The sequence below is a fragment of the Dipodomys ordii genome, unplaced genomic scaffold, assembly GCF_000151885.1.
Source record: "Dipodomys ordii isolate 6190 unplaced genomic scaffold, Dord_2.0 Scaffold19, whole genome shotgun sequence".
Classification (NCBI taxonomy): domain Eukaryota; kingdom Metazoa; phylum Chordata; class Mammalia; order Rodentia; family Heteromyidae; genus Dipodomys; species Dipodomys ordii.
The window spans coordinates 13,617,509-13,632,956 of record NW_012267235.1 but is presented as its reverse complement, the minus strand read 5'-3'; the positions used below and the strand labels follow the sequence as shown (position 1 = coordinate 13,632,956).

The 15,448-nt window shown below is 42.5% G+C and overlaps 1 protein-coding gene across 2 annotated transcripts in view; it reads left to right on the top strand.

Moving 5' to 3' along the window:
• Nucleotides 1-2,832: 2,832 nt before the first annotated feature.
• Derl2 (derlin 2) overlaps nt 2,833-15,448 on the top strand; it is an 18,595-nt gene continuing 5,979 nt past the window's right edge. Inside the window, exons 1-6 of one of the 2 annotated variants that reach the window (XM_013013416.1) lie at nt 2,833-2,945; nt 4,460-4,525; nt 6,954-7,027; nt 8,763-8,856; nt 10,112-10,307; nt 10,622-10,712. In XM_013013416.1, the coding sequence (XP_012868870.1) occupies nt 2,853-2,945; nt 4,460-4,525; nt 6,954-7,027; nt 8,763-8,856; nt 10,112-10,307; nt 10,622-10,712 (614 nt within the window). In that variant the 5' untranslated portion in view covers nt 2,833-2,852. Of the gene's footprint in view, nt 2,946-4,459; nt 4,526-6,953; nt 7,028-8,762; nt 8,857-10,111; nt 10,308-10,621; nt 10,713-15,448 lie in introns of those variants that run through there. The other variant, XM_013013417.1, reaches the window with a different exon arrangement.

Sequence of the window (15,448 nt, the reverse complement as noted above, 5' to 3'; positions counted from 1 at the left end):
AAAAAAAAGAAAAAAATGTATCCAGCCTCGCACACTGGCTAGACCACCTATACCTCTCCCTGACTAATGTTTAAAATGAATGACTTTACTATGCTAGAATATTTCTATTATTCAAATAGGTTAGTGGTTCATTACAAACTGCCCAAAAGACAAATTAACTTTAATGTCCCCTATATTTCTCTAACCTTTTGCTTCAAAATTTCCACTAATCCTGCATTGTGATGATAGTCTAGCATTCAAATTGAAAAGTTCATCTTAAGCCAACCTTCAAATTCCCTCCCTCCCTGGAGTAGAGCTGTGAGACCTAGAAAGGGGTAGGAGATTGGAAGGCCATTTCAACAACACTCAGATGGCAGAGAGCTGGGACCTCGAAAGATCAAACAGTTTAGAAAAAACAGAGGCTCAAGCTTCTACATTAAGTGTGAGCTGCCTGGGCACCAAACATCTGAAACCCTAGGGAAAAGATGAAAGTCCACATTAGTGTTGGAGTGTTTATTGCTTTCTTCCACTTCCTAAGGAAGCCAACACTGTATACTGTCTCCAGTTACTTATTATAACTTCATAAACAGATTGGTACCTTACTCTCTGCATGTACCTGTAGTCACCTCCCTTGTACTGAACTACATAAAATGGCTTATCCGGATCTCGGGATTCAGAAGATGAGGTAAGCTCTAGATCCCATGGTGCCCCCTTTCCTATCCTCTCTCTCCTTCCTCAGTTCTCCCGCCCTGTATCCCATCTTCCTGCTATCCCTGGTCATGGTTAGTGACATTTGCCTTTCTTCCTGATGAGACAGTGTCAATGTTTTGTTGTATGTTACTCATCCCCCCCCCTTCTATTTTTCTCTTCCTTTTAAGTCAGACAGGGTGACCTCTAATTTGCCCAGGCTGACCTAGAACCTTAGATTCAGTCTCTACCACAACTTCCCAGAGTAGTTGGGGCCAAGGCACATGCCACCATTCCCAGTTTTAGCCTTTATTTTTTTTTGTCGGTTGTGGGGCTTGAACTCTGGGCCTGGGTTATCCTTTATTTTATTTTTTTTTTAATTTTTTAGCGCTCTACCACTTGAGCCACAGCGCCACTCCTGGCTTTTTTCTTTTTTTTTAAAATTTTTTATTGTAAAGATACTATACAGAGGGTTACAGTTACATGAGTGAGGTAATGAGTACACTTCCTCTTGAACATTGTTACCCCCTCCATTGTTACATAATTTCTGGAAATTCACAGTATTATCCTTTATTTTAAAAACCATTTTCCAACTGTCTACTGGTTTCTTCTTTACCTGATAGTCATTCCCTTGCTCCATAATTCATTCTTTCTTTTTGTTGGTGATGCTTTTGGAGCTTTGAGATCAGGGACTAGGCACTATCTCTGAGCTTTTTGGCTCAAAGCTGGTATCCTACCACTTGAGCCACTGTCCTACTCATGGCTTTCTGGTGGTTAATTAGAGATAAATCTCAGGATTTTCCTGCCTGGGCTGGCTTCAAACCGTCATGTTCAGACCTCAGCATCGTGAGTAGCTGGGATTATATGCGTCACTGGCTTCTGGCACTGTTCCATAACTCTACAGTGGTTCTTTATAACCTACAGAATATCGCCTTATGTTTTTACGCTCTCTTGCCAAGATCAGCCTAGTATACTCCAACCAAACAGAACTGTATTTTCTTTCATGTGGGGAGGGGGGTGGTTAGGGGAAGGGGGTGTTCCTGGGGCTTGAACTCAGGGCCTAGGTGCTATCCCTTCGCTTTTTGTGCTCAACCACTTGAGCCACAATTCTGGTTCCAGCTTTTGGGTGGTTAATTGAAGAGTTTCACAGACTTTCCTGCCTGGGCTGATTTGGAACCGTGAACCGTAATCCTCAATTCTCAGCCTCCTGAGTAGTTAGGATTGCAAGGCGTGAGCCACCGGCGCCGGTCTGAGGTATGTTTTCTTACCTCAGGTAGGCGATCCTCCAGCAAACAGACTTCAAGGGTCAGCTCAGATGCACCTGACGGGCCGGCCCCTCCCACTCCCGCCTCTGAATCTGATGAGCCTCTCCTTGCGTGGCAGATCCCGTTCTGATTGACGAACTACCGCGAGAAGGACGAGACAGTAGCAGAAGGGCCTAGGAAGCCTAGGCCGATCGTAGTTGCCTCAGGAGCTTCCGATCCCACAGGGCCGGGCCCCAACTGCGCAGGGCAGGAGCTGCTTCCAGTCGCGTCCGGCTCCCATCCACCCCTGCGGCCCCACGGCATGCTGGGATCCCCCAGTGTGTGACGGCGGCCAGCTGCCCCTACGAGGCCGCTGCAGCCTGCTGTGAGACCTGATCAGGTCCTGCCATTCCACAGAGAAAACACAGTCCCTGCTGCACTTACCGGCTCCGGTGGTGATGAAACCGCCCACACCGCATCACATCGGACTCCCGCCGCCTCCTTTCAACTACGGCGCACTGCGAAAGGTGGGCGGCGGCGGCACGAACCCCGTCCAAACCCCGCGGATTGCGCGCCTCCGCGAACAAACGCAAAGGCGGGCTGATGCCGCGCCTCTGATTGGCTAGCCGCGGGGGTGGGCCCACCTCTATCGGTGACGCAGAGGGCCCGGGGGAAAGCTCACTGTGGCCGGCAGGGATTGGCGGAAGGAGCCCGTACTTTATCCCTTCTCCCTGACGTTGTTGGGCGGGGAAGAAAAACTGGGCTGCCCCGAAGTTGCAACTCGTGATTGGTGAGCGCGCGGCGCTCGGGCTCTCGCGATTGGTGGCTGTCCGACTTCGCGGCGCTGATTGGACGGCAGCAGGCAGCGGGCCGCCCCCTGGCCCAGGTATACTGGCGGAAGAGGAAGTGGGGGGGTGGGAGGAGGCAGCCGGCGGTGGGAAGATGGCGTACCAGAGCCTCCGCCTGGAGTACCTGCAGATCCCACCGGTCAGCCGAGCGTACACCACCGCTTGCGTTCTCACTACCGCCGCTGTGGTGAGCAGTTACAGTACCCCGTTCTTATTTTCCGGGGTGGAAGTGACTGGGTCTTCAGGAAACTAGGGGTTGGGCCTCGGAGACGCCCAGAGGGTCCAGTCCCAGGGGTGGGTGGAGACTGCCTGGACTACCCCTGGGGTTCGGGATAGCTCCAGGAGTGCCAATCGGATGACCTTAGTTGTGAGTGCGGCTCTGTAGGGGGAAGGGAAGATCAATTTCTGGAATGAAATCCGGACAGATAACGGGCCAGGGCTGCGGGAGCCGCCCACCCAAGAAACGTGTTCGAGAACTCTTGCTGCACCCAGGTGGTCCGGTGGTGAGTGTGAGAGCAAGACGGGCTAAGTGAAGAAACAGGTGTTGGGAGCAAAATCTGGAAATTGGCTAGAGGGAAACACTTTAAAATAACACGATCTGTGAGTAAAGAAACTCGGGCCTCACTTATCCCTAGTGGTGGCAAGGTCTCCCATCTTTGTTACTTCAAGTGACTTGTGTTATTTCACGGGCCTAAAGTTGGTACCCTCGTGATGGGCAGATTCGTAGCAGCTGCTGCTTCTCATCTTGTATCTAAACTGTCACCACCTATCTGCCTTGATATTTTTAAGTATTGCAGCATAAGAACTTTTACATTGCTGTGTTAAGATATTGAAGATACAAAGGATGGTACCAATTCTAAAGAATTCTTTTTTTGGCAGTCCTGGGGCTTGAACTCAGGGCCTGGGCACTGCCCCTGAGCTTTTTTTTTTTTTTTGCTCAAAGCTAGCACTCTACCACTTGGGCCACTTCTGGCTTTTCCTGTTTATATGGTATTGAGGAATCGAACCCAGGGCTTCATGAATGCTAGGCAAGCACTCTATATCACTAAGCCACATTCCCAGCCCCTAAAGAATTTTTGTTGTTGTTGTTACTGTTTTGTTGTTTGTTTTTTGCCGATCCTGGGGCTTGAACTCAGGGCCTGGGCTCTGTCCCTGAGCCCTCTCTGCACTCATTCGGTACTTTACCACTTAAGCCACATCCCCTTTGAGCTTTTTCTGTTTATGTGGTACTAAGGAATTGAACCCTGGTCTTCATGCATGCTAGGCAAGCACACTATACAAAGCCACATTCCTAGTTCCCTAGAGAATTGTTTACCAACCTCTTTCTATGGCCTAAGAAGAAAAGTTTCAAGGAAATTAGTTCTTTTTTTTTTTTTTTTTTTTGGGTCCAGTTGTGAGGCCTGAACTCTGGGCCTGGGTGCTGTCCCTTACTTCTTCAGCTCAAGGCTAGCGCTCTACCATTTGAGCCACAGCGCCACTTCCGGCTTTTTTTTCTTTTTGCTTATGTGGTGCTGAGGAATGGAAGCCAGGGCCTCAGGCATGCAAGGCAAGCGCTCTACCACTGAGCCAACTTCCCAGCCCTCAAGGAAATTAGTTCTAAGTGACAGAGTTGGGAATTACTCGACCTACTAATCCTGTACTGTAATGCTGAAATTTTGTCTTTTAATTGATCCGCTTAAAGAAGGTGTTTTTCTATTTCAGCAGTTGGAATTGATCACACCTTTTCAGTTGTACTTCAATCCTGAATTAATTTTTAAACACTTTCAAGTAAGTAGTCAGTGGCAATTATGGTTTCCCCCCCCCCCCACCATTTCTTTTTCTTACTGCTTGGTACCAAATTCTCCAATATTCTAACTCCTAAAAAACCCAGTGGGGACCTTCAATTATATTGAGCTGCAGAGTGGTGAGTCTGAAGTTTGCTTAGCTTCAGAATCATTTCCAGAACTTGTAAGAGTTTCTTAAGCTCGCTATCATGTATCAAATCAGAATTGCTAAGGGTAGGAATTTAAAACTCATAAAGTTCTCTGGACAAAAAAAAAAAATGTTTAGTTCCTATATTTGAGTATCACTAGCTCCATGTGGCTTTAATCCCAGCACATGCAGAAGATTCAAAAGTTTGAGATTAGCCTTGCCTACTTAGTATGACAAATATGAAAAATAAACAATAAACAATAAAAAATAGTTGTTGTGGCTGGTGAGAAGACTGACCAGCTAGCTTCCCTAGGGAAGGGCTCACAGTTAGACCTTATTTGTGACTAATCATCATGGCTGAGTTTAATAAACTCAATTGAGACAATACTTTTAAATTGATCCATCATCTTTCTTTCTTGGAGAGCAGATTATACTTGCACAAGTCTGAATGATCAATAACTGAAACAAAATGCTGGTTATTCGATTATATACCATGAGATACTTTTTCAGTGATGAAAATTCTAAGAAGGCATAGTTACACCAAGTGAAGGAGAGACTGGGAAAGCCAATAATTCTTTCCCTACACATGCTGTTTTCTCTGTCTCAAATGTATTATATTCACTTTATGCCCTCTGAATTCTAGCTTGCCTTTCAAGATGTAGTTTTATGTGGCCTTGGATTCATAGTCTATTGTTTAAGAGCATCTCTTATCCTTATTGTAGTTTTTCATATGTTCTCTCCTTACTAGAGTGAGGATTACTCTTGGATGCAGTTAATATGTAGCTGTTCCTATTTTAATAGTTACCAGTTCTGTGGAAATTAATGTCCCACGAAGAACTTCTCTGGTCTCTCTCTGGTCAAAGCCTCCTCCCTTTAGCATGCTTGCTGTGCTTCCAGAGGACTTGCTTGGATTGACTTTGCCTGAGGTTAAATGCATCTGAATTTGGATTTAGCATCTAGATTTACCTCTGTGTCCACCCACTAGCTGCATGTCTCCTCCAGCAATCTATTTTAAAGTTACCTAACGCTTCTATTTTCCTTATCTGTGAACTGGCTTGCCTCCTGACTTTATTAAGGTCCTGTGATCCCAGCACTCAGTTGCTAAGGCAGTAGTTGACAAGTTTGAGGCCAGTTTGTGCTACGTCTCAAAAACACTAGACAAGGTCAGATGAAAGAGTAGGCAAACTAAGCACTTGAAAATGTTAAAGGCTCTGCCTTTTGGGAAGGATGATTATGCTGAGCATGAATGGGTTGAGTAGGTATAAGAATATGTCAGGGGCTGGGAAGGTGGCTCAGTGGTAGAGCACTTGCATGCATGAGGCCCTGGGTTCGATTCCTCGGCACCACATAAGCAAAAAGAAAAAAGCCGGAAGTGGCACTGTGGCTAAAGTGGTAGAGCACTAGCCTTGAGCTGAAGAGCTGAGGGATAGTGCCCAAACCCAAAGTTCAAGCCCCATGACCAACAAAAAAAAAGTGTGTGTCAGGATTTCCAGTATGAAACTAAATGTCCTTATGTCTCCTAATTTGACTTAGAGTGTTAGTTCTTGTAGGGAATTGATTGTGTGTTCTGACTACAACTTAATTTTTTATCCTTCTGAATATTTCTGTGTAATGTAGAAAAATCTCTTGGCAATTACACATATGAGGTCCCTGGAATTATATGAGCTCTTTGTTAGCTTATGATAGTCCCCAGAGGAAAGCACTCTCTGTTCTGCAAATTAACCTGATTTTTCCTTTAAACTTTTCCCATAATTTGCTCAAATATATGGGATGAATTATTTTATTTTATTTATTTATTTATCTATCTATCTTTGCCGGTTGTGGGGCCTGAACTCTGGGCCTGGGCGCTGTCCCTCAGCTCTTCAGCTCAAGGCAAGCGCTCTACCACTTAAGCCACAATACCACTTCCGGCTTTTTCAGCTTATGTGGTGCTGAGGAATGGAACCTAGGGCCTCATGCATGCACTCTTACCACTGAGTCACATTCCTAACCCCCACGCGTGCGCGCGCGCGCGCGTGTGTGTGTGTGTGTGTTTTAAGGATAGTCACAATTGCAAATTTTCTAGAAACTTCACATTTTAGTCTTTCAGTCTTTCAACTAGAAGCAGCCCAGACAGAGTTCCAATTATCAGATTGTGTGTTTTAGGTTCCAACAGAACATTCATCACCCTGTCTATTGCCTTTGAACCATTATTGTCATGGTATGTCTTTTGTCTTAATGTGAAAGTATTTTCTAGTAACATATTTTACTTAATCCATTTTCTCTTAATTTCTTCTCTCTATAGATATGGAGGTTAATCACCAATTTCTTATTTTTTGGGCCAGTTGGATTCAATTTTTTATTTAACATGATTTTTCTGTATCCTTTATTAAGTGGGTTTCAACATCAAAACCTTAGGTTCACTTAAGAAACACAGTAAGTGAAACTACTGATCTTGTTTACTTTTTTATACCATTGTAACTATAACTTGGTACATAGAAAAATGGATTAGCCTAGTAATGTTTTGAATTGTTACCAACTATATTGCTAGGGTCTAATTTGTGACAAGATGTCATTACTGGGTTTTTTTTTTGTTGTTTGTCGGTAGTGGGTTTGAACTCTGGGCTTGGATGCTGGGCCTGAGCTCTTCAGCTCAAAGCAAGCACCCTATCACTTGAGCCACAGTGCCACTTCCAGTATTCTGGTGGTTAATTGGAGATAAGAGTCTCAGGACTTTCCTGCCTGGGCTGGCTTTGAACAGCAATCCTCAGATCTCAGCCTCCTGAGTAGCTAGGATTACAGGTATGAGCCACCTGTGCCTGGCTTTATTACTGTTCTTAAGTTGCTTACAGATCTAATCAAGAGGAAAGATGTGATTTAATGACCAAAATGTTGCTGAGGGTTTGGGAATGGTTCTTTTTTTTTTTTTTTTTAGGGAAGGGAATGGTTCTTAAGAAACTTGAGATCTCTCATACTGGTTCTGTTGGCTGAAAAGAAGTACCATACTGCCTGCCAGGCTTGCCCTGTTTTCAGTTTTTTGTTTGTTTGTTTTTTATATTTTTTTTTTTTGGGTCCGGACATGGGGCCTGAACTGTGGGCCTGGGCGCTGTCCCTCAGCTCTTCAGCTCAAGGCTAGCGCTCTACCACTTGAGCCACAGCGCCACTCCGGCTTTTTTCTTATGTGGTGCTGAGGAATCGAACCCAGGGCCTCAGGCATGCAAGGCAAGCGCTCTACCCTAAGCCATCTTCCCAGCCCCTGTTTTCAGTTTTTGAAAGATGGGAAGAGCTGTGCTCTGGAAAGGTGGTAATTAGGACCCCTGAGCTGGGCATTTGTTCCCACCTTCTGGAAAAGAGGGGAGTTGCAGTTCTGCTCATCTGCAGTGGGCAGAGGACCATTGGGTACTGGGATTCCTGCTCCAGCTTGAACGCCCTTGTCTGCTACTAAACTTCATTTTGGTAAGTTTCTTAGTTTTTTTCATTACAACACAACCTTATTGACAAGTATAGATAAGGGTACTCATCGAAGTTTGACAAGATAGCTGATCACACCAAGATGGGACAGAGTAGTAAAGGTGGGGCAGATTAAGGTGTGGTTGAGTTTAGAGAAGACAGTTCTACAAATTTGAGAAAAGGTTTTATTGGAGACATGTTTATATGGCATCTGAATTAGTTCCCCAGCTAAGTCTGTAAAACCTGGTGGTACTCTTGGTTTGCCTTTTTTTTTTTTTAAAGGTAGCTGGGGACCAGTGCCTGTAATCCTAGCTACTCTAGAGGTTGAGACGTGAGAATCACTGTTTGAAGCCAGCCAGCCTGGGCTGGGAAATCAGACTCTTACCTCCACTTAACTACCAAAAAGCCAGAAGTTGAGGAGTGGCTCAAGTGGCCGAGTGTTCAGCCTTGAACAGAAAGAGAGCTGAGGGATAGTGCCTTAGCCCTGAGTTCAAGCCCCAGGACTACTGACACCAAAAAAAGGAATATTTCCATTTAAACATTCTTACAGAAGTGAAGATTTTTGACTGTTTTACAGATAATGGATCCAAATATAATTAAGTGCTGAATTTAAAATTTTACTTCCTGTTTGTGTGTGTGACATTTTCTTAACTTGGAACTTAAGATATCGTTACTGTCGTATGCTAGAAGAAGGTTCTTTCCGAGGTCGGACTGCAGACTTTGTATTTATGTTCCTTTTTGGTGGATTCTTAATGACCGTATCCTTCAACAAGTAGAACATAGGAAAATGTTAGTGAACAGCCTGTCTCTTCTGAAAGCTATATATTTATCTCCCATGTTTCACTGAATTCTGAACGGGTCAAATCTAGATTTTCAGCTTCAGGGCACTAGCATTTATTTTACAGCACAATTTCTGCAATAGCTTACCAAGCTTACATTTTGTAGAGGATGCTTTACTACTGTGAGCAAAGCAGAGGAACATTTAACCCAGGTGGGCTACTGTGAAGTATCCTGGTTATATCATTGCTGAAGGGTATACTTCACCTTTTTTTTTTGGTCTGGTCGTGGGGCCTGTACTCTGGGCCTGGGCGCTGTCCCTCAGCTCTTCAGCTCAAGGCTAGCGCTCTACCACTTGAGCCACAGTGCCACTTGCGGCTTTTTCCTTTTTGCTTATGTGGTGCTGAGGAATCGAACCCAGGGTCTCAGGCATGCAAGGCAAGTGCTCTACCACTGAGCCACCTTCACAGCCCCCTTTTCTTTTTTTTTTTTTTTTTGGCTATGTTGGGGTTACAACCCTGGACCTGGTATATGCTAGATAAGTGATCTACCACCGAGCTACATCTCCAGCCTTTTCACTTTTAAAGTAAGTTGCCAAACTTCTATTTAGTCATTATCAAATCTGTTTAAAAAAAAAAACAACTGGGCCCTGTGGCACCGTGCCTTTAATTTTAGCTACTGTGGAGGCTGAGATTTGAGGATTGTAGTGTGAAGTTCAAAGTTCAAATCCAATCCTGAGCAAAAAAAAGTCTGTGATACTGTTATCTCCAATTAACTAGCAAAATAAATAAATAAAAAGCTAAAAGTGAAGGTGAGGCTCAAGTAGTAGAGTGTCAGTCTTGAGTGAGAAAGTGGATGAGAGTGCCAGCTCTTGAGTTCAAGCCCCAATACTGGCACACACAACACACACACACACAAAAAACTCCAAAAACTAATAGTATTATTTATTAAAAGAAATGAATTTTGGTCAAGTGCTGGTGGCTCACGCCTCTAATCCTAGATACTCAGACCTGAGATGTGAGGATTGCCATTCATAGGTTAAAGTAGCTATAGTCCAGAAGATTAATCCCAAGCCCAATTTTGCCTACTTGCCTAATTCTGTCTTTCTCCTATTCCCAAAATGTAGCTACTTGATTTTTCCAATTCAAATTTTAGTTGCAATACAATATTTAGTTGCCTTGTTCAGCCTTCCTTATACATGTTTATGTTGATATTTTCCTTAATGCTGTGTGCTAGCTTTTTGGTTTATTTGTGAGCTTAGTTTTTTTAGGTCAGGCCTTTACAATAATGCTGGTTTATGTGTGGAGCAGAAGGAACCCGTATGTCCGTATGAACTTTTTTGGCCTTCTCAACTTCCAGGCCCCATTTCTGCCCTGGGTGCTCATGGGGTTCTCCTTGTTATTGGGGAACTCAATCATTGTGGACCTCTTGGGTAAGAGTCTATCACTACTTTGGTTACTAATTCATCTGTAAATGTACTTCATCTTTTTTTATATTAATTCTGTCTGGCCTTTATGTGTAATGTAAGATTATTTGACATTTGTGTATCAAGGACTATAATTTTACTTTAATATAAGTATCTTAATGTTTAATTAAAATATTACAATTTTTTATATGAGTATACCTATGAATATGAGATGAAACATTTTAAATGATTACACTAACATCTAAAAAATGCTATATGTTAGACGGTTCACGTGCAGTAAAACATTAGTCCTCTCATCCTTTGTTTCTGATTGACTCTAGGTATTGCAGTTGGACACATATATTTTTTCTTGGAAGATGTATTTCCCAACCAACCTGGTGGAATAAGAATTCTCAAAACACCGTCTATTTTGTAAGTGTTTAACCCCATGTTTTGTATTATTTGTAGACAAACAAGGACAGATGCATAATCAGGGTTTTCTTGGGGCTCCCATCATTTTTGGTACACATAATTCAGATCAGTAAATATTTGCAGATTGAGTAATCTAGCTACAGCTGAAGAGTACTTGGATTGGCTAGAGGCAGACAGTGTCAGCATCACAGCTCAGGATATCATAGGGGTTACTTGGTAATTATTGTCTCAAATGCCTACTAGAACTTCCTATTCTAGAGAGTTGACTGCAGGTTTTATGAAAGCTGTTGTCCAAGTTTAAAGAGGTAAGATAGCAAAATGGACAACATGGATGAGGAAAGCTTTCTGATGGTGGGATTTCTGACCTGCAAAGCAGATGGTCAAGAATAAGAAAATAGCTTTGGGTTGGAAACCAGATGTGGCTGCTGCAGTGACTAGTATGGTTGTAAGCAAGTACCAACTCCTTGTTTGTAGTTTAGTTCCTTGAATAGAGCTTTTCTGAGACCTCTTTGTGCTCCAGAATTTTGTGTTCTCAGAAAGTACTACATGAAAAATGGCTCAATTGAGGGAGAAAAATAAGTTGTTATACAATATTTGTGGTAGAATAGTTAAGCAAAAAAGAGAAAGTAACTGGACATACATGCCAGTGTTTTGAGACTGCAATAGGGTTGAGAATTTAATGCCACCCTGAGAAACATACCAAGACTTCATCTCTTGTCCGGCTATTTTTATTTTTATTTTGTTAGTCATGGAGCCTGAACTCTGGTCCTGGACGCTGTCCTTCAGCTCTTCAGCTCAAGGCTAGCGCTCTACCCCATGAGCCACAACGCCACTTTCAGCTTTTTTTTCTGCTTATGTGGTGCTGAGGAATTGAACCCAGGGCCTCATGCATGCAAGGCAAGCACTCTACCACTGAGCCACCTTCCCAGCCCAAGACCATCTCAAAAAATATTTTTTAATTAAAAAACAAGTGGAAAGGAAAGTAGAAAGATATTTATAATCCCATTACTTAGACATATTAGAAAATAACCTCATTCACATTTTTTGTTTGTTTCCCTATTTCTTTTTTTTTGCCAATCCTGGGGTTTGAATTCAGTGTCTGGGTGCTGAGCCTCTTTGTGTCCAAAGCTAGCGCTGTATCACTTGAGCCTCAGTGCCACCCACCTCTGGCTTTTTATGTGTAGTTTATTGGAGGTTCAAAGCCAGCTCTGGCAGGAAAGTCTGTGAGACTTTCTCCAGTTATCTCCTATCTCCAATTATCCACCAGAAAACCAGAAGTGGTTCAAGTGATATAGAGTGCTCACTAGCTGAAGAGCTCAGGGACACCCCAGGCCAAGTTCAAGCCCCATGACCGGGAAAAAAAAAAAAACTTTATGTACTATAATTTTGCTGTAAATTGCAAAGAATCTATTTCAGACCCAGCTGTTGTCTTTGGTGTTTGTGTTTCTTCAGTCTCTCTCTCTCTCTCTCTTTTTTTTTTTTTTTTGCCAAACCTGGGGCTTGAATTTGGCCTGGGCACTGTCCCTGAGCCCTCTCTGTGCTCAAGGCTAGCACTCTACTACTTGAGTCACAGCTTTTTCTGTTTATGTGGTGCTGAGAAATTGAACCCAAGGCCTCATGCATGCGAGGCAAGCACTCTGCCATTGAGCTACATTCTCAGCCCCTCTTCAAAAAGTCTTCCTCTTTAGAACAGTTCCTTATTCTCTCCTTGGCTTTTATGATATGAACATTTTTAGGATTGTAGACACATTTTGTTAAACGCCTCTCTGTTTGGGTTTATCTAATGTTCCCTCATGTCTTTAGAGGCAGTAATGTCAGGGAAATGATTCTCTGAATCAATTATTCTCACGGAAGTTTGTCAGATTGGTGGTTAATCATTAAAAGTTTAGGTGTCTGCCAGGCTTCTCCACTTTGCTTATTTGTGGTGAAGTATTTTGTGGGAAGGTATTTTCAAACTATACTCTTCCCTTATCACATTTTAGTTCATTTCTCCATACTTGTATGAATTCATGGCTTCATGTTTATTCATGGATTATAATCCCTAATTATCTTGTGTTTTGAGGTTTTGTTGTCCTAGATTTGGCTTTTAAGTCCTTTCAGCATGTCCCTATCATCAACATTTTTTAAGCAATTTATAACTTTCTAGTCCAGTGAGATATCCCAGGTTCTACTTGACCTAGTCCTAGAGTCAGCTATTTCTTGAAGGAGCTTTGGTTCTGTTTTAGTACAGAAATAAATTTAGAAGTCAAATTTGAGTACTAAATATGATCGTTGCTATTGGAGTGTTACTGTTCCTATATCTTAGTGAACAGAGTAATGGAATTACATTGTTTAGAGGGATGTTTACTCACACATTCCGTTCCTTTTTTTTTTTGTGTGTGTGTGTGGTTTGGTTTGGTTTTCTGGTTCTGTGACTTTGAACTTAGGGCCTAGGGGCTATCTCTGAGCTAATACTTTACCACTTGACTTAGCTCCACTTCCAGCTTTTTGTTTAGTTGGAGACAAGAGTCTCATGGATTTTCCTACCTGGGCTGGCTTCTAACTGCGATCCTCAAATCTAAGTAGATAGAATTTTAGGTATGAACCATTGGCACTCACCTTAAATCTGCGTGCGTGCGTGCGTGCGTGCGTGCCTGCGTGCGTGTGTGTGTACACATATATTACCAGTTCTTATAAAACCCAACACAGTTCATTCGATATTTTATCCTCTCTATGTTTTTCTCTAATGTTTTACTATGAAAGTTTCCACATAGAGTAAATAAAAAGAGTACAGAAAAAGTTGTACGGGGCACATGAATTCCCCACTACATAAATTCTACAGTGAATATTTTATGGTTTCTGTCCGTATATCCAGCTTCCCAATCCAGTATACTTAGTTTCCTGAATACTTTGGCAAGTTTATCATTAGCCATAGCTCATATTTATTCATATAATAAAATATACAAATTCTAAGTACATTAATGCATACAGTTTTGTAACCCAAACTATCAAAATGAAGATTACCATCAACCAAAAGCTTCCCTAATGTCCCTTCTGTCATTCTTTGCCACTATGTTTAAGAAACACACTATTTTGGTTTTATTCCTCCATGGATTAGTTTATTTTTTGTTTTTGTGTCTTGTGATGGTCCTGGTACTTGAACCAGGGCACAGTCCCTGAACTGCTTCACAGCTAACACTACTACTTTTAGCTATTTTTAGTGGTTTATTGGAGATAAGAGTCTCTTGACTTTCCTGTTTTCAAACTGAGATCTTTAGATCTCAGCCTCTTCAGCAGCTGGGATTGCAGGAATGATTCATCGATTTCTGGCTTTTTTTTGTGTGTGTACCAGTTAAATTATGCCACTTGAATTCATGGGGAGCTCTTGCTCAACTGGTGTTCACAGCTGGTGTTCTACTACTTCAGTCAGGCCTTCAGTCTTACCATTTTGCTGGCTAATTGAAGACAGAATCTCTAGGACTCTCTAGGACTTTTCTGCCCAGGCTAACTTTGATTAGTTTTATATATTGTACATTTTCATGAGTGGAATCATGTAGAACACAGTTGCTCTTTTGTGTGTCATCTTTGACTCAACATGTTTTTTTAAGTTGATCAGTGATGGTAGGCCTATCAGTTATTTGTTCTTTTTATTACTGGTCAGTATTCTGTTGTAGGAATAGAGCATCTCTACCCTGATTCTTACGATCATTAATATGCTGTTTACCCTCTTTTATAACCAGACTCTTATTGTTTTATCTACCTCCAGTAGTTTGTCTTTCTTCTTGTGGGTCCATAAATTCCCCAAGTCAGTATGCATTCTTTTCTGACCGATCAGGCCATCTCTGTATGCATCACCCATTTGGGCTTTTGACTCTGTTCTATTAGCCTGCTTCTCCCAGCTTCTTTCTGTTCTTGGATCACTTTCGCTTCTTTCCCCACGTGGACATTTTCATTGTTCGGCTCAACCTGGTGATGTAGAAATGATTCAAATTTGTTTGGGTTTTTTGTATTTTAGTTTTTTTGGGTCCAGTCGTGGGGCCTGAACTCTGGGCCTGGGTGCTGTCCCTCAGCTTTTCAGCTCAAGGCTAGCGCTCTACCACTTGAGCCACAGTGCCACTTCCAGCTTTTTTCTTTACCACTGAGCCACCTTCCCAGCCCTGTATTTTTAAGTTTAGCAAGGATTTCTTTAGCAAATCAGAGTAAAGTAGGGAGAAATAGAGAAGGTAGATAAGAGCAAAGAAGCTTTGCAGTGTCTGTTTTAAGTATACTTTTATTACTGTGGATAGAGCAAACATTTTTACATTCATTAATAACAGTGCTTTGCTGTTTCTTCTTGGCTTTTGCTTGGTTTTGTTGTTGTTACACTTCTTCTTTCTTCTTCCTCCTCCTCTTTTTCCTCCTTATTCTTCCTAGTCCTGGGGCTTGAACTCAGGGCCTGGACACTGTCCTTGAGCTTCTTTTGCTCAAGGCTAGCACTCTACCACTTAAGCCACAGAGCCACTTCTGGCTTTTTCTGTTTATGTGATATTGAGGAATCGACCCAGGGCTTTCATGCATGCTAGTCAATCATTATACCACTAAGCCACATTCCCAGCCTCTATTATTACTTTTTTTTTTCTTTTCTTTTTTTCCCCCCCAGTTGTGGGGCTTGAACTCAGGGTCTGAGTGCTGTCCCTGAGCCTCTGTGCTCAATACTAGCACTCTACCTCATAAGTCACAGTACCGGCTTCCCTATTGTTACATTTTTTTTTTTTTTT